Source organism: Pteropus medius, unplaced genomic scaffold (genome assembly GCF_902729225.1).
Source record: "Pteropus medius unplaced genomic scaffold, Ma_sr-lr_union100, whole genome shotgun sequence".
Lineage (NCBI taxonomy): Eukaryota > Metazoa > Chordata > Mammalia > Chiroptera > Pteropodidae > Pteropus > Pteropus medius.
The window spans coordinates 8,445,802-8,471,870 of record NW_024349519.1 but is presented as its reverse complement, the minus strand read 5'-3'; the positions used below and the strand labels follow the sequence as shown (position 1 = coordinate 8,471,870).

The 26,069-nt window shown below is 36.2% G+C and overlaps 1 protein-coding gene and 1 non-coding gene across 2 annotated transcripts in view; one reads left to right on the top strand and one right to left on the bottom strand.

Annotated features, from left to right (window-relative positions):
• The window catches only part of CPNE8 (copine 8), a 170,492-nt gene extending 155,029 nt beyond the window's left edge, over nucleotides 1-15,463 (bottom strand). Inside the window, exon 1 of the mRNA XM_039882322.1 lies at nucleotides 15,128-15,463. Within this exon, the coding sequence (XP_039738256.1) occupies nucleotides 15,128-15,264 (137 nt within the window). The 5' untranslated portion in view covers nucleotides 15,265-15,463. The remainder of the gene's footprint in view (nucleotides 1-15,127) is intronic.
• A 5,672-nt stretch (nucleotides 15,464-21,135) lies between these two features.
• On the top strand, nucleotides 21,136-21,254 carry LOC120618726 (5S ribosomal RNA). The gene has a single exon (XR_005657285.1). It is a non-coding gene; the product is annotated as a 5S ribosomal RNA (ribosomal RNA).
• Nucleotides 21,255-26,069: the final 4,815 nt, after the last annotated feature.

Below are 26,069 nucleotides of genomic sequence, written 5' to 3'. Positions count from 1 at the left end.
GCAAAAAGGCTTACTGCAATTTTCCGGTGGCCCATCAACAGCGACATTTTAACAACAGCAGTGAGGGCTTCGTGAAGGCAACAGAGAAAGGATAGAGGGATTTCCTGGGATGGCAGCTGAGGTCATTCGCTCAGAGTTGCACTGGAGATCCTGCCCTCCAGACTCCAGACAGGGGGCACCAGGCTTGCAGAGAGGAAGCCAGGTTCAAGTATTAATACCTGGAGCAGAAAATCCAAGGAAAAACCTGTGTCCATCTTGTCTGAGTCATAGAATAATGAACATTAATGATACATGCTTTTCATATATACCTAAATAAACATACAGAGAGATACCTGGTTGGTATGCTCTGTCACTGAGTAGAATTTGGGGTGATTTGAATGTTCTCCTTTGTCTTTTATGATGATTGGATTATTTCTTTGTGGGTTTTTTACAATGAACACATAGCACTTTTTTAAAAATTACAGATTTTTTAGAGAACTTTCACCATCTTTATAATGTGATCCACTGTTTTCCAACTATTTCTGTTGAATGCCAATATAAAAATTAGTTCCTTGCTAATGACAAGAACTTTCTAAATGCTTTCTAATGATTTTTATCATAAAATTCTTTCTAGTACTCTATACGAGAAGGAACTTCTATCCTCATTTATAAACCAAAGCACAGAGAGTTTAACTCATCTATCTGTACTCTCGTAGTTGGTAATATATGGAGCCACAGTTTAAATCCAGATCTTTCAATCCCTAAACTTGTGCTCTGCTCCTTGATGCATTACACCATTACACTAATTATGTTATAATACTTGAGACAGTATATCATCATTTTCCTCCAAACTTCCTCCTGCCTACTCTAAAAGTAGTAATCACTTTCAACTCACTTGGTAACAGTGAGGTGGGCAATGAGCTCAATGAGCTCGCACATCTTTTAAACAATTAGCCAAATTAGCAGTCTGTCAGGGTTTATTACTTCTCTCAGAATCAATGCATGATGTTTGCAGGTGACAATCACTTGTCCAAAAACCGAGAGCTGATGATTGTGGTAAGTCCAAAATCACCACAAAGTTGAAAGCTGAAGATTTAACGCTACTCCGCCCAACATCAGCTCAGACCATCCAAGTATCACTCCCAAAATATGTTGGTCACATGAGTAGGTTAACTGTTTCCTTGTCTCTTGCTTCTATGTTGGGAAATAGTCATGTTTCTTCAGGCTCAACATTTCAAAAGAAAATCTATTGATATGCAGGGTTGTCTCAAGTCAGCTCTCTTTAAGATTTATCAGTCAATACAAAAATTATGCCAAAGAGAAAAATAAGATGCCTATAAAGGTAAGGCTAGGTTGGCAGGGTTTTGTCTTGTCTTGTTCTCCAAATTTTGAGTAATATCTTCTGTAATTTCTTTAGATCACTAGTCACTGAACAATTCAACTGTCTTCAAGAGCAACCTGAGCTTTGCAGAATCAACAACAGAATTTAAACAAGGAATTAATCTGGAAAGGAAATTTGTTTGTAAGCATAAATGACCAATCAGCTGAGATAAGGAGACTGAAAACAATTTTCTAATAAGCATCTGTGATCCTTGTCACAAATGATTAGACCAGAAATTTGTCCCTGACTCGAAAACACTCATCTAGGTCCAAAAAAAATAAAAATAAAAATAGCAACTATAAACCCATGCTACATACAGTTCTACAAATCTTAAAAAAAATAACAGAGTAAAACAGACAAAGGCAATTGTTCAGCCATGTCTCCTTCATTCACCTTTGTATCTAGTCCAGTTCTTGTCCTATGGAAATTTAAAATTTAATAATTGTCTAATACTCTTTCAAATGTATATTCAATAAGCATTGAGTTACTAAGTGACAGGAAAAGGATTTGGTGTTGAAGACTGAGATCTGAACAAATTATTTATAGTCCTTTAAGTGGACAGATTTGTAAACAAATATGTGCAGCAAAATGTGGAACATGTATAATAAATTCATTATAGATTACAGAAAAGGAGGGGAAGTCAATTCTATCTGAAGGATTAGGAAAAGTCTCCACAGGGAGAGTGATGCTCAAGCTATCAGTAGAGTCTATCAAATGAGATAACAAAATGAGGCAAAATTATTCCCACAAGAACCAAGGTGTGAGCATTGTGGCTCTCTCAGGAAAAGCAAGAGGTCTGAAATAGATTAAAGTTTAGGAGAGAGTTTAGAGAGGACAGTGGAAACGGACAGGGTGGTAGGACATGGAGAGAAAGAGAGGAGGCTGAAAAGCCAGGTCAGAGTTTACAAAATCTTTATGGACCTATTAAATAGGCAATTAAAAGGCTTTAAAGCAAGAGAGTAAGAGTATGATGGTATATTCCCTTTATGAACAGGCCTCTAGTAACCCAATGTGCAGGATTCGTGGTAGGGAAGAGACTGGACAGATCAAGATGGGAGGTTGGGAGGGTCAACGAACTTGTGCATGGTCTCTGCTGGAGTCAGACAAGCCTGCGTCAGTCAGAAGCAGAGTGCTCAGCCATACTAGAGAGATGATGTAGAAGTAAAAGAGGCAGAAGATCAGGGCTTGAAACTCAACTCGCAGACATTTTGATGAGATATTGGGAGTATGAAAAAAGTGGTGAGGAGGACTTACTTATTCCTTTATAGTGAAGAAAACTAGAATTTCAGAAGTACCTATATGTAGTTTGAAAAATCTCTGAAGCAATTCTAATTATGATAACCCTCATTTAGAATAGCTGTTTTAGCCTATGCCCCTAAAATAACAGTGATACTATCATACAAGAATTTCTTTTTTTTTAAATCACTGCATATTACATGTGTGCTAAAAATAGTCAAGAAATATCATCACCATGCATTAAAGTAATTCATCCATTCACTGACCTCATTGAAACAAAAGTGGCTTTGTAATTTTGTTCTTTTTTTCTAATTTTATAGTTAGAACCATTATTGAGGTCAGTGTCTCTGGAAAGTTTTGACGTAATCAGGCAGGACAACATTTTAGGTTACATATAATCAACTGAATGCTTACATAGTTCAGTTGTTACAAGCACTTAGGAAATTATTTAGGCAATCCAACAAAACTTAATAACCAGACAAGTGTAAGAAATGATATGAGTTATGGATAGTGACTTGCTCACTTTTTACTTATGCACATGAAAACGAGTTCTGGCTTTTTTTTGTTTGTTTTTTCTACAGAAGGTATTGCTTCTTCCATCTTCCCATTCTCAATCCTTTGACACTTTTTTTAGTTGAATTCAGGTTTTTCTAAAATTCTGTTTTGCCATTTTGTGGCACAAGATTAAAACTGGTGGAACAAATACATAGAGAAAGCACATTAGCAGATAAAAAGTATATTGCTACTTAAAGAGGCCAGAACATCAAACAACTCTTCTAATCCTAGATTAGACCCAAATGAAACCATCATGTCCTGTTGCACTCATTTCATCAGTTCAGTTCACCAAGTAACTTATTAGAAACATCTTTCTCCAGGACAGAATCTTCACTAGGTTAAATATATGCTTATTTATTTCCCTATTTAGATATGTTATATAGGATATCATACATATAAATTCTATTACTTCTCTTTTTTTTGCATATTATTCATCTCAGATTAAATATGCGAATTATCTGTCAGTATTTAGGAAGTACTAAATTAGTATTAGAAAGTTCTAATTTAAAATTATCTGTTTCTCATTTCCTCACAAATAAAACTTTATATAAACTAGTTTATTAAATCTTAGTTTGTAAACTAAGATGGGAAATTGAGTTTTATTAAATTGTACTGGTAAAGTGAGTAATTTTAATGCTCTCATTGTGTATATAAACTAATATTTTTAAGGGTATAGACATACACAAATTCACAGTGTCCAGATTCATTCTTCCAATCTGTTCATCAGGGAGCAAACATTTGAAAACCTGCTATATGCAAACCACACAGTTAGGTTTTATGAAGGTAATAATAAAAAAATAGACTCTTAAAGTTGTTACAGGAGACAGACATGTAAAAACCTAAATAATTATAAGCAGAATAAAATAAAAGTACAAAAATGTGCTGTACGAACTCAAAAAGAGGAACAATTAATTCCGGTTCAGGAAAGCGTCAACAAAAGTGGGAAGTGAGAGTACACACAGATGTGGAGATTAGCCAACTACCCCACTTTGGCTAGAGTCGAGTCTGAGGGGAGACTGGAGGGGGAACTGCCTGGCCAGGTTGAGGAAAGACCCTGACTGAACACCATGTTGCTGAATACCATGGTAAGGTTATTGGATTCTGTTCTGTAGAATCCAAAAGGGACACAATGAAAGTTTCTGCAAAAGGAAATTCACGCAATTCGACCTTTGTTTAGGAAGTTAACACAATACGTGAAAACTCGACCAAAGAAGTGAATTCTGGAATCGCAGAGACTATTTTAATAGTCTAGGGAGAAATAACAACTTTCTGAACAAGAATAATGGCAGCAGGAATGGAAAGGAAGTGACAAACACTTGGAGACCTAAGTAGACAAGTTTCAGTGACTTATCCATCACTATAAGTCAAAGATTATAACAATTAAAAAGTAACAGCATACTAGCCACACAGTATTAGTTTACTTTATTTCAAAAGTCACCTGTAGCATTCTTTCCCACAAAGCCCAAATATTCCCTAAGAATGTTTCCAGGTACTACTTCAGGCAGCCAGCACTTACTACTAATCAGTTAACACAAGATTGAGCCCATTGCTATCTCCATTATAAACTCTATGTTTGTTGCAGAGATATAAATGGCAAAAAAAAAAGGGGGGAGGAGATAACATATTCCAAAAGTAAATTACAAGAAAGGTACAGATACCTGTTAATATCAAACATTGTTCATTTTCACAATGAAGAAAGCTAGCTATAGATCCCTATTGAAAGGAAAAACTAGAACACCAACAGCAGAATTTGGCATTCCTTTGGGAGACTATTAAGTGAAATGAGGACTTTGAAGTAGAAAGTGGTTAGCATTAGAAATAATTCACCTTAATATCTCTTAAAAAACTCAGACACTAGAATTAGAGCTTAAGTTTTCACACGGGGATTGACAATCGCAAGATTTCCCTAAATCAGAACAAGTTTACATTTTATTTCTGCTTCTAGTATAATATCAAGCTCCAAGTAACATGCCAGGTCATCTGGACCTGTGGTTCAGCCTTTCACAGGAACTAATGCCCAGAAAAGCGGCAGGATTATCAAAGGTCACAGAATCAGTGTCAGAAACAGAACGAAAGCTTGGTGTTTTCACTATAGTCAACATTACGTATCCTTTTTCCAATGTCTACAAAGAGGCTTTGGATGAAACCACTGGCATAAAAATCAACTGCAATCAACTTTCTAATATTTCCACTTCCGCAATTACTTTGAAATTTGAGATATTAAAATAAGTAAGATAGTAAGCTATGTTCAAAACAGGTAATTTAAATTGGCTTAGCAAATAAAATTATTATTTTATATAGTTCCCAGGTATCATTTAGTCTCACTCATTTGCTTTTACTCTACTAGCTCTCATATTCTTTGCTTTATATCTGAGAAACATAAAAACCTATTGAAGACATAAAAGAAGAATGATTGAGCTTTCAATTACTGAGAAAACCACAAATAATGTGATGCTCTCTTTACAAGAGTACATTTAGATTAAAAAAAAAAAGGTTTGTAAGAATGCTCACAGTTATACACATTGAGATGATGCAATAATAAGGATCTGTGGGCAGTGAGAAACAAATTTCTCGGAATTATTTTAAAACCACTACTATGATAAGTAAGGCCGAGAAACATGTTGGTTTCAACCAGTTATAGCAATTATAATTATATCTGGCTCATTTCACTCTGAAATTTGAGATTGTTTTTAATAAAATTAATGTCACTTGTTACTTATTATATATATGTATTATATATGTACAAAGTACAAAATACTGACTTTTACGAATTCATGTCACAATTCACATAGTCAGAATACTATAGTGACATTTTCAATATCTAAGTAATTATTTATAATTTACAAGGAAGTCTGAAGAACATATTTGTCATAAAAGGAAACCCTAGAATTTATTATTGAAAAGCTATCCAGTTAAATGGTTACTTCCTCATTAGTAAGAAAACAGTGGATTGAAATGATAGGGCTTAAGGTCAATTTTCAACTCTAATGATAAATATGAATGTTACATGGTCAATTCAATTAATTTTCCTCTTATTTTCATTTGCCCAATCCATCATCTTTCTCTAGCATTTAGCTTTCATCTCACCCTGCCTGCTGATTTCTAGTTAAATAGTCCTCTCATTATTTAATTTCCCACAGCTTCATTAGATAACTCTGCAGCAGAAAAAAAGATTAAAAAAAAGAGAGAAATTAAACAACAGATTGTTAAAGTTTATGCCATTCATCTGAATTGTTCTACCCGCAGTTCTCATCAACTAGAGACAGAAAAAACAAAAAAGTTTTGTCTTTCCACTTGTGATAGTATTCATAGCATCCATAATAGTGTCTCCCAGCTTTGTAAATTCTCTTCAGTCACCAACACATGGATACCAACAGGAAAGAGCTCCATCCTTAAGGCCTAACATGACAGAATATGGCTAGTGGTCAGAAACATTTAGTATAGCTTTTATATTGGAATAACTTTACTGTCTAATAAATATAAATATTTCCCAAGGACTATCAATAATATTTTGTTTCTTCAGAGTTTTAGGAAGTTAACTGATAATTCCCTTAAGATGTTTGGAGTATTATTCTTTATAGAATAAACTTGACAAAATATCTCACAATTTAAAAAAGAATGCCTGATAAGCAATGTCCCTGGCCGATGAGGCATTAACATTGATTGTTGTCTGAAGGTTGAAAATATTAAGGTATTGTGTGTCAGGCAGTGAACATCGGCCATGGCAGCAAGCCGCTTTTAAAATACATTTCATTTTATTATTGGCAATAAATGCTTGCTCTCCTTCAGCCTGTGTTGTCATCTGCTTCGATATCTGTTTTATCACCTGTTCAACAGAAAAGGACTGTCTAAATGTCAACCCATTGCCTTTATTGATCAGATGTAAGAATGGTCTAGAATGTGCTTTCATTCTAAAACTTTGTTGTTAACACTACTGCTTACTTGTCAAATCCCATTAGGACCATATGTCTGATTGTGTGTGTGTTGATATGGGGGAGCCATGGGGTGGAATCTGTAGAAATTGAGTATGCATCTGCAAATCCACTCTCTTCTGGTCATTGTTTTATTCTGCACCCCCTCCACATTTAGGTAGGACTATAACATATAACCTTTAACATGCAGCTTATAATTGTCACCTTGCATTTCAAGTTTCTATGACTCCCCAAATTGCCTGTAAATTTGTATAACATTCAGGTACCCTTCTACATTGCTATGTGCCACCCAGTAATATAGTCATAAGAAACTGCGGTTAAGACTAATAGCTATTAAGTGCTTTTCTTGTGACAGGCATGGTGCTGGGCACTTTATAGATTTTATTTCTTTTATTCTCCAATAATCCTATAAATCTGGTTTTTAAATCTTTTTTCATATTACCGATTAGGAAATGAGATTCCAAAAGTTGAAATCAGTTACCCAAAATAACACTTCAAAAAGGGATAAAAATGGAATTTAAAGATATCTGTCTGACTCCTAATTCCATTTTCTTGCTGCTATATACTCTGCTGACCCAAATTCTCATTAATCTTTAACTGCAACTTTCTCATGGGAATAAAAGTATTTGGAAAGGTGCGGCCCATAGCTTAGACTTGACTCTGCTCCTTTAAAGAAGTAGGGGAAGAGAACCCAAACAAGGTATTAAAATACCCTTAAGAAGATAGCTTACTAACAACTTTAGCTCTAGAAAACTATCTCCAGGGGAAAAAAAATTATAGATATCGTCAAATGTTGTTGAATAAGAATGGCTCATCTATAGCATGATTTTGAATAGTAACATTTTGAAATAAATTTTGGAAAATAAAAAATAAGTTAAATATAGTATACCCATATAATTTACTACACAGTCACAGAAGGTTACATTTTCAAAAACTAATGAAAACAACGTCTACATTGTATAACGTTAACAGGACAGTACAGAGGATAAATTGTATAGAATACAGCACAATTTCATTATACAATGTGTGTGAGCATATACACACACAAGAGAGGGACTATAAATGTGATACTATAAATGAGAAAGAAATGAACTAAATGCTCATAGTATGATGGAATAGTGGATGGTTGTTATTTTATGTTTATATCCATTTGTAATTACCAAGTGCCTAACTAATGTGACAAGCAGTGTTTTAACTCATCTGGATGTATTAACTTATTTATCCCTCCAAATAAATATAAATATAAAAGGTAGGGGTACTATTATCTCCACTTTACAGATGAAGAAATCCGAGAACAGAGAGATTAAGCAACTTTCCAAGGTTTCACGGGAAGAGCTGGTCTAGTTCTACACCTATGCTCTTCAAGACTAAGCAAAACTGTCTCTAATAAGCAAGGGTTACTCTTATGAGTCAGGCCAACAAATGAATAAAAACCCCTTTGAGAGGAACTGTTTTCCTTCACTGCCTTGAGTAAACTCAAATAGGGAATACAGGCTTCTGCCTGTTATGCCACAAATAAAATAGCTAAAAGAGCACAGCCATTAACACCCTATTCCATGAGGCCTTGCTTTGTGAATTACTTCTAGACTCACATTCTCCACATCCCAGTGCCGTTTAGAATACCTCAGGCCCCAAATGCTAAAAAAAATGCAGGGCAGACAAAATTATTGGTGGAACAAATGAGTTAGGCTTTTCTCTCCTAAGATATCCCTGGGCAACTCCCACATTGAGATTCCAAAAATCAGTGTCCAGAAATGCCCCTAGAATGAATTTTCCTGAAATTTAGGGAAAGACAAATCCAAATATGTTCCAAAAAAGACACTATGGGGTGGCTACAATTTTGAACTATAAGACCTCAAGAACTGCAGAGCCAAAAGAATGGGAGGTTACTGCCATGCCACAGCTTGACCCTCAGTTTACCCGTCATGTGCCTCTTTCACAGGATAACAGGCATTCTCATTCCCCTAGCTTATAGTAACATTATAATTTATCAGTTAAGATCATTATTTGAAAACCTATTTGTACACTAATGTCAAACCTTTTCCTCCGACTAAAGAAAGGTAAAGTGTATCTAAGAGATACACCAACTTAGGCTGGAGCGGAGCCCCCAATTGCGTTTGAACACTGATCCTCTTTTATCACCAGATAACCAGAACAGCGTAGGCATCTGTTTCAAACTGGGCCAATTCCTGCTGGATCAATCAGATCCTCTCTCTTGGAATCAAAATTTTGCTTTCCCAGGTGGTGAGTTAATCACTGGAACTATAACATGTAAACTTACAAAGTATATTATATGCCTCCAGTAGATGGAACAACAGAAAAAAAAAGTATTCAAAGAAAAAAAAAGATGTGGAGAGGACCACATGAAAAGGAGAAGAAAGTAAAAAGAACATAAAATTTCAATTATCTTCCTGTTTCATTCACAATACACTTGCAAGCTATCATAAAAATATAAAAATTACACAACCCTACTTATTCCAGTAGAGAAGCAAGACCAGAGACAATGCTGAACTTGACACTAACATTTCTAATAGTGACAGTCTAAGAGCAGCAATTTTTTTCCTTTGTATAATGTTTTATCTTTTATAAAAGGCCTATAAACAGTGATGTGTAAGTAAGCATATGTTCAACGATGGGCTCTCAAAAAAAAAGCTGAGTGTGCGTGTGTATGTTTATATAATTTATTATAAATTTAATGGGTATAAAGTTATATGTAACTGAGCACACAATCTACAAATAATAGTAACATATGTAATATTTTCAAATTGTAAATCCCATAGGGCTAATTGAATCCCATAGAATGTCTTAAGTGTAGACAACAACAAAATAATAAATCAACCCCTGATTTGCAGTGTTTGCCAGTTTCCCTGGTATAAATATTCCCACTATGGCCAATTTCAAGCTACCAATGTAATGTCACTGAACATGGATTGAGAAAAGATGAGCAGTAGCACATGACCACACAATATTTGTACCACACAGATTAAAAAATAGCACATAGATGATGGTAAAGAGTATAGATAATAGTAAAATGTAGTAAAATAATTAGGAAGTGATACCTTCTAAATAAGACTTAACTTTCTCTTGTAATATAATTTATTTAATTCTAGGTTTATGTATTTAATTTTTAATAATCATTTTATTTAACAACCGGCACACAAATTCCTGTCTCAATCACCTTACACCAGCTCCAGCACACCATCAAAAACACCTTAGTAGGGCAGGTATTGTTAACCTATATCAAATGACTACAGTCAGAATTATTTACTCATCAAAACTAGTAGGTTAAAAGTTTTATTGTGGATAACCAGTACATGGTGAACCTAGAAATTTTGATTCAATAAATCTGGTGTGGGGGCCTAGGAGTCTGTATCTTAAAGACAAAGTGCCTTCCCCATGCCAGATCATTGAGTCAGACAATTATAGCATCCAGCATTTATTGACTACAAATTCTGTGCTACAAATTCGAACTACATTGTGGACAAAAAAAAAAAAAAGGGTTCTATCGAAACTGACAAGTCCAGTGAGGGAAAGTAACCTCACAGCCTGATCCAATCATAAATTCCTACCTGGGCAGGTCAAGGTAGATAGTCACGCCCCAGGCATGTAACTTCCTTGGTAAAAAGTTGATCTTTTTCTTAAACAAGCTTTGTTTCCTTGCATCTAGGTTAACACACTTTTGAAATGTCTCTTTCAGACCCCTAGGAAGTTTTTCACTTTCAAGAGAGCCATAGTCTTGTTAACAATCCTGTCATCCGCCTTGCTTTCACCCACCTCCTTGTAATCTTCCCCATGTTCCTTCCTTAATTCCAAATACACAAAAGAAACTGCAGAGTGTCACCTGATAGGCATTTTTCTGAGTCTGTTGAGATATTGCTCCCAGGCATAGCCTCCATTTAGCTCAAAGAAACTTAAATAAACTCATAAAAATTCTCTACAGGTTTGGTCATTCTTACATTGACAACATGGACACAAAAGAGACAAGACTCCTCAAAAATCCTCAAAGGGAATACAAAGATCAAGAATTATAACGCAACTATTAAAGTGGAGCTGAGTTTGCCATCCCCAAAATATGCCTCTTTGGGGATATTGATTATTTTAGACTGGTTAATTTTAAGAAACAGCAGACTGGGGAAAAGCTCTGAAAACCAAGTAGGCCAGATAGAAGACCTCTAAGGTAAAGGAAAATTTTCTTCCCTAACGCTATGATACTGGCACATACAAGCTGCTTTGGAAAATGATGTTTAACTTGAATCTTAAGGAAACACAAGCTAATAAAGAAAAGAAGGGGAAGAGAAGAAAGGACTTTCAGGGCAGAGAGAGCGGCACATGCATGGCCAAGTAGGCAAAAAAGAATTCAAGAATTTGGTCTACTAGAATAACAGCACGAGCTTTGTGAGAATTCAAGAATTCAAGAATTCAAGAATTTGGTCTACTAGAATAACAGCACGAGCTCTTATTCGTGGTTTGCAGCCATATTTATCTGGCATGGGTTTTAGCATATAGGAAGCACATATTTGTTGGTCATGTCCAGGCACATGTGAAGAGTGGTGGGAATCAGGCAAAAGTTATAGCCAGGTTAAGAAGGGCTTTTTAGAATGTCTAATGCAAAGTAGGTGCTAAATAAATTTCCACTTTATATTCTTCCTTAGATAGTGTTTAAAGTTAGTTTTATCACCATTATAGGATTATTTCTGTGAAAGGATTTACATATGATAGCTAACATACATTGTCTAGAAATGCAGAATTCTCTCACTGTTTTTATAATTGCTAATTTCTCAATCAGAGCAAATGACAAAAATCATCAAAATCACCTGTTACAAATAGTGCAACAAACCAAAGTCCCAGGAAAAACAGGTGATTACTGCATATTATTTTTCTCATTGGTTTTACCTCATTCTAATTCAACTGTTTTCAGAATAAAATGGCAATGTTATAGATGTTATTTTCCGTTTCTAAAGTTGTATCATTTCAGCTATAAGCATTTTAATTAGGTAATGCAATTAACTTAAAAATCTTTTAATTAACATAATAAAGAAAAATGAATGCAAGAGCTAAATAATGAGTAGAAGGAATGTCAAAAAGTAGGAGCTTATCCCTACATAAATCCAACAAGAAAGGTATACTTGTCTAACACACCAGGTATGTTGCCACCATAAAAGCTCTACGTGCTGTCCCTTTTCTAATGCAAACCATGCCCGTCCATCTTGTCCCCGCTCAAGCCCTATCTCTTCTTTGTAGTATATTCCAAACACTGTTCCACAATGACCTGTTGCCTCCCTGTGCATGAACATCATCTTTGGATTCTGCCCTACATTATCATGAGTTATATCATATTTACCTCCCAATCAGATTTTAGATTTTCAGAGAACTTCTCTTATATTTCTCATGGAGCATGGCATAATGCTAGACACATAAGACACTCGAATAATTGGTGAGTTAATATATAGACTAAATGATTTCCAGGAATTATATTTAGCTTCACATTCCGATTGTTGTTTTTCTCACCTCACCCAAAATGAATATAAAAACGTCATGAAGCTTTTTTAAAGTCTTAGATTGGGGACAGTGAAAGGTTATCAAAAGGGATTCTATTCTTGAGTTGTTTTTTAAGTATCAGCAAATCATCAAAGGGCTCTGATTAGAAAGGCCAGAGATTTTTTTCTTATGCTTGCCCAAGGCAAGGATGAGAGGCCTACAATTGTGCCTTGTTGCTAAGTGAAATCCCCACAAACATCCTAGGTTATATGCTCTTTATGCACATTAAAGAAGAAAGAGAAAGAGAAAACTAGTATTTCAAGGCTACCTCTATCCTTGTCTTCTTTAAACAATTTATTGACTTTCGAAAGAGGACTATTTACAAAATTCCATAACCGAATCGTATACATTTATTCAATAAATACTATTTCTAATATCATAACAATAGCTAACATTTTGAACTTTCTTTTGCGTCATAGTTTATATAAGCACTTTTCAGACATCATCTTATTAACTCTGACAACATTCTATATATAACACCATAATTGTCCTCATTTTAGAGATAAGGAAGTTTAGAGTAGGTAAAAACTTGCTCAAAGGTAACAAGAGTAAGTCACAAAACCAGAATCTGTAACCAGGTCTCTTATGCCAAAGCCCAAAGGATATCACTACCCATGATTACAAGATTCATTTCTTAACAATAAGTACTTGGGTCTTCTTTCAGGACTTTATTTTTCTATTTGAAAAATTAAAAATTAAAAATAAGACACCAAATCAATGGTATAAAAAAAGCCTAGAACAAGGCGATTTCCAGTGTCCCAGGCAGCAAGCTGAAACAAACTGGCTTAAAGTCACAGACTTCAAGATTCTCAGCACACTCACAGGAAACAAGTATCCAAAAAAAAAAGTTAAATGTGGACCCTCACCAGAAAGATCAGTAAAGTATAATTTCTCTAAAAGTATAATCCCCCTAAAGAGCTTATGGGAAATTCAGATTTAATTTACAACATATTTATATTCATACCAAGTACAAGCCACATCCATTCAAACTTTGCAGGATGTGGAGCAGATGATAAGAACTTTAGAAAATACTGTTAATGTAGGACTTTTGGCTATGCATTATCTGTGTATATAATAACCTCCCTCTAATATCCAAAGCCAGCTTCAGGGGGAAAAAAGGCCTAAAAAGTAATGTCGAAAATGAGTTTTCCATACAGCTTCACCTGTTCAGTGGACAGAAAGAAATCTCTGGCAGCATTTAAAGCAGCGGCCACAATAAGACTAGAGCTTAATGTTTAGCTATCATTATCGGCATTATTGTTTCCGCAATTTGAAGTCAGCAGTTAGAGGAATCAAGCAATCACAAGACATAGTTTCAGGGATAGCTAAGGCTATCCTCTATCCCCTAGTTAACACCTCTGCTGGTATTGTTGGTGCTTGAATTTCCACCACCACCCAACCCCCTCAAAAAAAATCATTCCTTTAGCTTTAGACTTTGTCTTGTGAAAATGCAAAATCAAGTACCACTGAATTGGGAGCATTTTAAATTCCAGGGTTTATTTACATGGAAGATCCCAGTGTTTATTAGATTTCTTTAAGGCAAGTTTTACCAAGGAAAGGAAAGAGAGGATTTGAGGGCATTAAAAAACAATCTCGGGGCAAGAGAGGACACCTGAGAAGTTTTCCAACGACAGAGATCAAAGTATGCAAACAAGGGAGTGGGCTCTGGTGTCATTATAATTAGCAAATTTTCCCTCTCATTCTATTGACATCACTTTAGTGCAGCCCACCTATCTCATCAAAATATTCTGCAATATAGCAATTATGCGGATTTACAGGGACCCTGACCCAAATAACGTCAGGCAAAGGGGTTTGAAATTTACAGTCCTTTGGCGGAGTGTCAGTTGTTATAAGCACTCATATGTGTCTACTTGCTGGCAGAAAATCGTGACCTCCCAGATTTTAGGTAAGGCGTAGATTCGTCTGCAAAGAGGGCTGGAGCAGAAATCTCTACCTATCAGGCAGGAGGCAAAAAGTCCGGAAGGGTGGGCGCGGAAGCAAACTGGATGGCTCCAGGAAGTGGGTGGGAAGGAAGCTGCTGAGGTTGGAGCCCACAGGCGCAATAGTGGGTTTGACTACGCGCCTAGCAGGGGAAGTCCCGGGCCACTGCGCGAGCGGTCACAAGAGCTTTTGGCAATGTTGTCACCTTCGATTCCCGTCATCACCCAACCGTACAGCTTGGGTTTGGGACGTAAAAAGGATTTGTAAAGTGGGCGGCGGCAGGGGTTCCTGCCGCTGAGTCACAGCCCAGCCAACTTTTACAGCATTTCCCAGAAAGAAAACAAAAAGTCTCAGTCCCGTAGCCCACCGCTCGCTTCCAGTTCCCGCTATCCCCTTTGTGCCACTCGAACAGAGGGTGACTCCAGACCCACAACGGGTGTATTTCCCACTCATCGCGTAACTTCTCACCCGCGCAAAGCCTCAGAGAATCCCGAGCGCTTTCCAAGCGCTACCAACCGGGGAGATGGGAGAGCAGGAAGAGAGAGGGGAAAGGCTGCGTCCTCACCTGCAGGACACCGACACCTCCACCCGCGTGGCCGGGATGGCCGCACTCAGCTGGTTCAAGTCCCCGATGCCCGCAGTGCTGGTGTAGCGGCTGTCCATCTTGGGTGGAGGAGCCGTGGACTTGTCCGGCGCCCACATCCACAGCTCGGGCAGACTGAGAGCTCAGAGCCCAGCTCCAGACAGATGGGGAAAGGGGTTGAGGGTGGAGGCAAAGGAAGGAGGCGGAGGCAGCTCACGGGAAGGAGGAGGGAGTAGGAAGGCGGACCTCCGCGCAGAGCCTCGAGGGAACTGCGAGCCAGTCCCGGCTGAGGCTGAAGCTGCCGGGAAAGTGGCTCCTGGTGCTTCCCTGCCCCCTCCTTGAAGGCAGCACCCCCAGCGCAGGGGGCACTCCCTAATCCTTTTCTGGCTCTGAGAGTCAGGCTCCGCGAAGCCACCGACCGGGCAGTCTGGCGGGATAGGTAACACCGGACCCAAACCGTCTAGGAAAGCAAGCCCTAGCCCGCTGAGCGTGTGGTTTGGGTTTTGTCTCCGCCTCTACACACCCACATCAGCCTCCTCGGCGGTGACTCCCTCTTGTCAATCAGGTGTGGACGGGAATTTGACATTTTCTTTGCCTGGGTTGGAAGCTGGAGATGTAGGCACCTCTGCCGGTTCCTAACTCCTCTATTATAAATCCACCCCTCCCTACCTCGTGCTGGTCCTCACCTCATCCTGGGAGACCAGGAAGGTCCCTGCCACTATGCCCTCGGGCAGATGAGTCTGGTCCCCACTTCTGGGCTGCCCACCCTCTGCCACTTAAGGGTTGGGGACGATGGATCAGGGGGACGATCTCCAACCTTCTGAAACTGGTGATAAAGTGATAGATCAACATATAGGACAACGCAAGAACAGGGTGGACTCTAAGGTGGAAAAAATAAATCTATTTGGGATTTAAGAGTTCCCTTAGTTCTTCGGAACACGTGTAAGAGTGACAAACCTCCTACAGTCAGGGCTCTTTTGCGCCTCCTCGCTTCCAAATGCTTGACAGTTCTGCCCTGAAACCCGAGGTCACGACCCTATAACGCAGCCCCCTCACCCCGACTCCTACTCCTGCAACATGTGAATGAAACGGGACAGATAGAAGCAGAGGAGCATGAGTGAGAGCCACCTTTGGGAAACCAGATTCTGGGGCAGCCAGACTGGTGTCAGGTTGCGGAAGCCGCAAAGCGTAGGGAAGCACTTGCTCCCCTCCCTTGCAGCGGCTTTTATAGCCTGCACCTTTCCTCTGGCTATGTCCGTGCGCCCGCGGGTCCCCAGGCGCTCGCCACCAGGGGGCGACGGAGAACAGGACGCATTGTACCGCAAATAAAGAGAGGAGAGAGGGGACCGGTGTCTGCCTTCACTTAATGCGCCAAACACGGAGTTCCCAGCTAGTAGGACTAACTCGGGGAGTGACAGTTTTCATGAGTGAAGACCTGCCATATATGTTGTTACCTTTTAATCCACTTGGAGCCCCCTGTCTAGAGAATCTATAGAGTTGCAGGTGAGGATTGGCGGGCAGTCTTGTCTCTTCCCCCAACCGGCTATCTTTCCATGTTTCATTCTTGGTGTCCTTTCCTGATCTCCTCACCTGCCACTTGTGGCTCCTTAAATCCAGAGGTTCTCTGTTTCTCTTTTTTGTTCCCTATCCCAGATCAGATTGTAGTTTGTTATTATTTAGAAATATCCTAAAACTCCATACGTGTCTATTATTTTGCCCAAAATTAATTTGGGGGATGAGACCTACTGTATTTTTTAAAGCTATCCAGACATTTATTTTATAGAAGCCTACTGAAGAAACAAAAGTCGAGAACTTTAAAATAGTATTCACCTCATAGGACCTTTACTTCTTAATTTTTTCCATTTTATTGAGCTGTAATTGGTATATAATAAACTGCACATATTTCAAGTGTACCACTTGATAAATTTTGAGGCATATATACTCCTGTGAAGCCATCACCACAATAAAAAAAATAACCAATTCCATCACCCCAAAAGTTTTCTCATGTCTCTTGTAATCAGTCCCTCCTTCCCCTACTAAAAACAAACCTGTAGGCAACCACTGATGTTCTCTATATCACTATAGATAAGTTCATATTTCTATTAATATATAGTATATGGAATCATACAGCATATACTATTTTTTTGGGTGGCTTCTTCCACTGAGCAAAATTATTTTAGATTTATCCATGCTGTCGAGTACATTGATAGTTCATTCCTTTTTATTGCTGGCTAGTATTCCATCATATATCTGTGCCATAACTTGTTTACCCATTCACACATTGGTGGACATTTAGTTGTTTCCAGGTTTGCATTTTTATAAATAAAACTGCTATAAATATTTATGTACAAGTTTTTATGCGGACATTAGCTTTCATAACGTTCGGGTAAATATCTAGGAGTGGAATAGCTGTGTCATATGTGAATGTTTAACTTTTAAAAAACTACTAAAGTGTTTTCCAAAATAATTTCACTACCATTATGAGTTTCAGTTGCTTCTCATCTCTACCAACTCTTATTGTTGTTACTCTTTAAATTTCAGCCAAACTAATAGGTGTGTGGAAATGGGTTAATCACTAATGATGTTGAGCATATTTTCGTGTGCTTATTTGCTATCTGAATATCTTTTTTGATGAAGTGTCCCTTCATATCTTTCGCTCATTTTTATTGAGTTGTTTTATTATTCTTGAGTTTGAGAGTTCTTTATGTATTCAGTACTCTTCATCATATTGAAGTACACTTTAAATGATAAAACTTTTTTTTCAAACTCTTAATATAGTCATCACATACATATAAAACTACAATTTTAAAAAGTAATTTTTAATAACCTAATAAACATCATAAGTCATGACATGGCTACTTCTTTAAATTTTTATTTTGGAGAATTTTTAATAAAAAGTTTATATTTATTAAAAATGTACTTAACATAAATGATTTTAGAATGTACTAAAAATTAAAAATAAATTTCATTTACTAAAATTTATAAGCAGTCATTATTCACCAGGTCAATAATTTGCTAAACATTAGTTGAATGTTTACTGTGTGCTAGGCTCTGTGCTAGATAGGAGGTAAAGCTCCTTCTGGCAAGATGTGTGACTTAGTAGAGATTATACTGAATGAATCATTGATTTTATTTTTTTATTTCTGATGTTTTAATATTCCTCAAGATTAGAGAAGTCCTCAGTTTGTAAATTAAATTATCATTATCCATTATTTTTCCGAAGCACTTATTTACGAAATAGCATCGTTAAAAAGAATTAGCTGGACTGAAAGAGCATACCCTTATAATGCAAAGTTCATTTATCTCATCTAGCAAGTGCTGTATCAGCTCATACAGAAATCTGAAACAAATTGTACTGAGCAGTTCTTTAGGGTATAGCTACATCAGTGGAAAATTTGCTCTGTTGGGCCCAACAACTATTCCACCTTATCACAAGTCAGAAATACCAGTATTGCCATATGCTCACCTTCAAAATGTCTTCAGGAAATTGAAGAAAAAAGATAGCTATGTCATTACTAACCTGTATGGAAAGCTATATAATCAATTTAACTAACCTGCTCTATGAAAGCACAGTTTATAAAATAAACTTACATAATAGCTAGGAATGGACTATTTAATTATGGGAAAATTGCCGCTGAGGGAAGACATTTTGATGAGGATCCAAAACGTGTTCTCTGAGTACCTGCCTTCTCTCTGAACTGCTAACCATTTGGAGACAATTTACCCAAAGTGGATCAAATCTGCAGATAATTCAATCTCCAGACACTAAAATAGTCAGTATTACTAATACCTTTAGCAATATTTGGTTCAACCATTGACTGTTCAGTAAAGAGACACCATAAACCCATAAGGGTTGGGGAACGGGTGGATCAGGAATGTGGTCAAACAGAAGTTAATTATCTTGCTATAACTGAATCTTCTTTTTTTTTTAAAGATAATATTTCAGTTATCTACTGCTATGTAACAAGCCAGTCCAAAACTTGGTCACTCAAAATAAAATGGTTTTACTCTTTTTCTGATTCTTAGAGTCAGCAATTAGGATAGGGTTTAGTCAGGCAGTTCTGCTCCATGCGATGTCAGGGTCATGCACATGGTTGCATTCAGCTAGAGGCTGGCTGGCCTGGAAAGTCCAGGAAGTCTTCATTACCACATCTGGCAGCTCAGTGCACTTCCTCCATGTAGCTTCCCTGGTTTCTACTCATTCAGTAGTCTAACTTCACAGCATGGTGATTGGCTTTCCAAAAGGCAAAGTGGAAGCTGCCAGGACTCTGAAAGGCTAGGCCTGGAATTGGCATAGCGTCACTTCCACTGGTTTCTATTTATCAAAGCAGGTCATAAGCCTAGCCCAAAACCAAAGGAAGAAGGGGAGGTGGCTGAGTTGACTTAAAAGGTATTAAAAGAGACAGAATTGATAGCAGTCATCTTTAGGGACTATGCACTAAAAATAGTCCATTCAGTTAAGGCTAAAATAATCATATATCCTTCATTTGAAAAAAAAAACACTGATCTAATTTTTCTACTACTTTTAATTCATTCTGTTTGAAAAAAATTGTAAAGAAATAGTCAAGGCATACATTATAATGAGTAGGATCATAGTAGTGAGCAAGGATTTGTCTTCAAGATGGCTTTGCTAACTATATGCTGAGCAGAGGAGGAAGAAATATAGAAAATTCGAAGAATATGTTCCCATCTTAGGTTAGTGTGAGACTGAGCATCGACTCATCACACCAATAAAAATATGAAAGAGAAAGAAATAAGCTGTGACTTGTCATGAGATCATGTGGTATACACCAACGTGACTGATGCTCATGGGAAGACATACTAATGAGAAAGAATAACGATTAAAACTTTCCTGAGAAAATGAGATATTGATATTTTTCAATAGTAAAAGGAGAGGACAGAGCAATATAAGTGAGCAAATATAGAAGTAAAAATAGTATTGCATATGATTTTACAATAGTGAGAAGACCAAACTCACCAGAGAAGAAGTATGCAAATTTGGATAGAGAGAGGTTATCCTAAAAGACCTTGTAATTAGAGAGAGGATATATAAAAGGAGATAAACTAAAGTTATCCAAATCCTGCCCTGTCCAGTAGAGTAGCCATGAGTTACAAGTAGTTATTTAAATTAAAATCAATTAATATTAAATAAAATTAAAAATGAAGTTCCTCTGTTGCATTAGTTACATTTCAAAAGCTTAATAGCCATATATGGCTAGTGGCTGTCCTGTTGTGATAGTGCAGATTAAAGAACATTTAATATTTATAGGACATTTATAGGACAGCACTAACAGTCTATTCTACTTCTTAATATTTCTGAAATCTATTCAGCTTTCAAATCCCCTATGCCACTACCATTAGTTCAGTTCACTACCAACTTTCACCTGGGGTAATGCAACACTCTCCTACCTCGTCCCCCTGTTTTCAGTCATACCCATCTCCAATCTGCTCCCCATTCTGTAGCTAGAATGCATTTTATAAAACATTTATCTGGTCTTCTCAAATTCCTGCCAAAATCACTCATGTCTTCTCTTTTTGCCTGTTTCCCTAACTAACACTTATTCTTCATGTCTCAAGTTAGATGTCACTTCCTTGATGAAACAAATAACTCTGAGCCTCGGTATTCTTATCTTTAAAATGACATTGTCATCTATGATACACAGTTGGTGAAAATTGATGGTAATGTGTATAACTCATTTAGTGCTTAGCACTTAAAATGAGAATAGTGATGATGCTTATGGTGAAGATAATAATTTGGTGATGATGGTTTAAACTGTATAGCTCTATTTTCTCACATAAGCTACCCAAAGTTGCATTTCAAGAAGTGCTGCCTATCTTTCAGGTAATAATTTAAAATTGCTTCGCTCATATGACCAAAGGGGATCCACATTCACTATAATTCAGTCACATGGCTTTTCCTGAACCATTCTAATTTGTCATGCTCCTCTCATTTAAGTTTTTATTTTTTATTTTATATATAAGAATATATAGTCTACAGCCATACCACTCTGAACAAGCCTGATCCCGTCTGATCTCAGAAGCTAAGCAGGGTCGGGCCTGGTTAGTACTTGGATAGGAGACCACCTAGGAAGACCAGATGCTGTAGGCATAAAATAAATAAATAAATAAATAAATAAATAAATAAACAAACAAACAAACAAACAAATAAAGAATATATATATATATCACATATATATATTCTTAATTTCATCTTTATTTGGTTAAACTCCTATTCATACCTCATGGCCTGTCTAAAATGTCACTTCCTCATGGAGATGTCTAATAAATATTTTTTGCTTTTAAATAGCTAATCTAACTGGATGAATTACTTTATGCATAGAGAAGAGACAAAGATGAAATTCTAAAGTTCTTGTATCTAAAAAGAAAAAATGGCAATTTACATTTCTTTTAGAGTTAAAATGTTCATTTGAATGTTTATCCAATGATAACCAGTTAACATTAAGAACTTTCATACAATAAACCCTATACTTCTTGAAATCCAGATGTCTTTAAAAGAGGCCTCTCATAAGAATTTTACAAGGACATGTTTTCATAGTTACTGAACACAGATCTTATTTTTTATAAATGTTTTCAGCCTCCAAATTTATGTAAAGTTTTTTTCAAGTAGCTTTTCACTAAATCTGCAAATTCATAGAGTTTGATTATTCAAGGCTGCCAGAAGAAATCCTTTTGCAAGAATGGGTCAGAAAGGCCAGGCCTAAAAAATTCTGAAACTTATCAAAAAAAAAAAAATAGGAAAGAAAACATTCTTGTGAAAGAACTATGAAGTCGGAAATATTTTGCTCCTACAGGAGCCTTCCTAAATGCATAAAAAGCTAGGTCATGGCAGCTTTCACCTTTAAATATCATAATTAAAATAAGTATTATGTGACAGCTTGCTTAATACTTATTTCCCCTGCTAGACTTTGAGTTTCAAGAATATAAAGACCCATCTATCTTTTTCACTTTTCACTATCTTCTGACTTACTGATGTGTCAGGTGCTGTGTGGCCAGTGACTGTGGAAATTTGCTTTGATACTGTGAGTTCGGATGAGAGCTGAGCACTCGAGTGGAATGTCCAACTGGCATTTGGGGCTATAGTGGAGGGACAGGGTTGTCGAGGTTGGAGTCAATAGTTTAGCCTTAGGAGTTGAAGCTAAGGATTTGGGTGAACGCCCTAAGATAAAAGGAAAGAGGAATAAAATAAAAATTAAATCTGATGCCCAATCGCCCTGGGGAAAAGAGGACAAATAGAATCCTACCAAAGGAGGGCAGAGAAGAAGCGCTCGGACAAATAGGGGAGAAAAACCCCAGGATCGAGACACTAAAGACACGGAAGAAAATCCTTTTAAGGATAAAGAGGCCAGTTGGATTATAACAGCAGATCCTGCAGAAGCCACACTACTGCCTTATTTTGTTGATGCCACGGGTTGCCTCGCACTTTTTCTTGGTCAGTTTCCACTATTACAGAATCCTTTAAAATTTTTCAGTTATCATTCTAGGTCTATCTTTGAGATTCTTTTGCTGAAATGCCCCTGGATACTTATCTCTAGCCCCACTTCACTGCCTTGATCATGAAGCCCACCATACTCTGGAAGTCTTCTGTTCAGAGAATAGATTTCCAGTAAGGGAGTACATACTGAGAACCTCACACAGGAACAAACTCCCTTGGCATTTTATGGCCATGATAGTTTTCAAATCTGATTTAGATCACTGCCAGAGCAGAGCAGATAAGCATTAACTAACTAGTATATGATCAGAGTCTACTCTGGTTTCTTTCCTGCTTGGACAATTAGAATGTGCAACCATGCAAGTGAATAAGTTTTGTTGGAAACTAGCGAGACATAGAGAAAAGAATATAAATATTGAATATTTAATAACTTGGTAAAGTTAGCATTCTTCTAGGATAACCCAGGCTTTCATTATATTTGAAAATAGTTATTTTAATGCAAAAATGCTAAAATTTTACAGTATTTCTCTCTAAAAGTCCAAGAATTTTAGGCGGAATTTTGTTATTTACTGTTTTTCATAATCGTGATAATTGCTGTTAAATATATCATTTGTCAAAGTGGTTGGAGTATTTTCTATTGAAGTTCAGATCATTAAATTATGTGTTTCTCAGATGAGTCCTTCAGCATGTTACAGAAATAAATAGTATTTTTAGGGTTTTAGATGTTGAGGAAAAGTTTTCACAGTCACCTAGATTGGTAACCTTGCTTTAGAAGTAAGGACTTGAGTTATTTATTCTAAGAGAATATGTTAGTGTTTCATTTCTCCTTTTATAAAAGGATAATTTATACCATTTATCAAGCTCTTATTTAAAATTCATCTCTGAAGAGCTGTCTAAGGAACAATTATCTTTAAGTTTCAACATTATAAAATCTGCCTATTTTTGCCTCTTGATATTGAGGGACCAAACCCCCACAGATGATACTTTTCTAAATAACACTGATGCTGTGAAGAAGAGCCACAAGAAGGAATCTTTCTGTTGAAGACGCACACATATGTTATTAACTGGAGCCACATTTTTGAATTATGTGGTCTTGTTTTGCAAATATAGACAGTGAAAGAAAGTAAAACACTTCGTCTATTTAAGTCAAAGTAGCTATTTCATAGCCTTGCTATGTCCTTGGACTTCTCAGGTGCTGGTCTAGTTAGTCTGTGTCATTGAAGATTATCTTGGTGAATTAGGAGATTTGAATCTTAAAGTCCCATATTTAACTCAGCAATAGTTTTCTAACGAAGTAATTTGAGATTTCCTTTTAAAACACTATTTTAGTGTGTTAAAAGTTCAAATATTTTTTACAAACTCAGTCTTCATGTGTTACACTCTGAGAGTTATTTTAATTTTTTAAAAATCAATCAAATAGAGTTCAAAATTTTAAATTGATTTTCTAAAACAAAAAGAAAAATGAACAACCCAATAAAGAATCACGAACAAAGGACAGAAGTAGTTCACAGAGAAAGGAAATGCAAATAGCTCTAAAATATTTGATATGATGCTCAATTCAATTATAATTTAAAAAGGCAATTTAACAGTAGATGAAGTTTTTTTTTTTTTTTGGTAGATCAGTGTTGTGAGAAACACCTTCATACTGGTAAAAGTGTAAAATTGTGTAACCCTCATAGAGAACAACCTGATAATTTTATCAAAGTTAAAAATGGTTCAATTGGATATCTATTTGAAAAAAAAAAGAATGGACTTTAATCCATACATTATACTATATCCAAAAATTTACCCAAAATGTATCATAGACCTCAATGTAAAACCTAAAATTATAAAACTTCTAAAAGAAAATATCAGAGAAAAATTTTATGGACTTGAGTTAGGCAAAGATTTCATAGATATGACACCAACGCATAAAAGAACAAATTGATACATTGGACTTCATCAAAATTTAAAAATTTCTATTTTTTGAAATATACTGTAAAGAAAATAAAAAGACAAAGCACCCACTAACGAAATATTTTGTAAAACATTTATCTGATTAATGACTTGTATCCAGAATATATAAAGAACACAAAACTCAGTAAGAAAGCTAATGACTTCACCAAAGAAGATATACAAATAGCAAATAAGTACCTAGAAAAATGCTTACTATTATTAATTATTAGAAAAGCATAAATTAAAACCACAATGAGATACCACAGCACACTTATTACGATGGCTACAATTAAAGATACTGACCACACCAAATGTTGACAAGGCTCTGGAGCACTTGAGACTCTCACATATTGCTGGTGGGAATGTAGAATGACTCCACCACTTTGGAAAACAGTTTGGCAGTTTCTTAAAAGTTAAATACACACTAACCATATGCTCCAGCTATGCTACTACTAGGTATTTTCCCAAGTAAATGAAGCATATGTTCATACAAAGATGTATATGTGAATGTTCATAGCAGCTTTATTTGTAATAGCCAAAATTAGAGACAGAAGATGAATGAATAAAAAAATTGTGGTGTATCCATACAATGGAATACTAGTCAACAAAAAAAGGAATGAATAAATCCACCTAGTCTTCATTTCGAATCTCACTGAAAAGTTCTTATGTACCCATGAGATTTATTTTCAGTCTGAGAAGGATGATTTTTTTTTCTTCTTTTCTTTTTAATACATTTATTTATTTATTTATTTATTTTATTTGTATAATGGTGACATTGGTTAACAAAATACAGTAAATTTCAAGTGTACAATTCAACAGTAAGGCATATATATATATATACACATGCAGTGTGTTCACTGCCCATAGTTAGATTTCTTTCTGATTTTCTGTTGAACAGGCAATTCTCAAGCAGGTATTTCTACAATTATTCTGTTTCTGTTATAATATGGTTTCTAGAACAACAGGACTTTTATTGTGTTACCATATCTGTTATTATAGATTTTTTTTAGAGAAAACTATGATAGAGTCAGCATTATGATTCTGGAGTTTTTATTTCATATTGTTTGAAGGATGGAAATTCTTTCTTCCAAGTAGTTTTCACTTTAATACTGCTTTGGATTTGGGGATGTGTTTGTTTGTTTGTTTGGAACTTTGGTCTGTTTAGGATTTTGTTCAATAGTAGAATGTTTTCTTTTGTTCCAGTACATATTGTGGCTGAGAAGTTACCCCTGGTATTTATTTGTTAGTCTGTGGTACACACAATTAAAAAAAAAAAAAGGTCCAAAAAATGAACTATTATGTAGGCAGAAACATGAATAAATCTTTCTGCTTTGTGAAAGAAACCAGACAAAAAGAGTACTTCATCTATGATTCCATTTATACGAAATTTTAGAAAATGTAAATAACTTATAGCTAAAGACAGCAGATAATTGGTTGCCTAGGAACCAGGAGTAGGGGTAAGAGAGGCGAGAAGGAGAGATTACAAAGGGGCACAAAGAAATTTTGGAATGAGATAGATATATTCATAATCTTGATTGT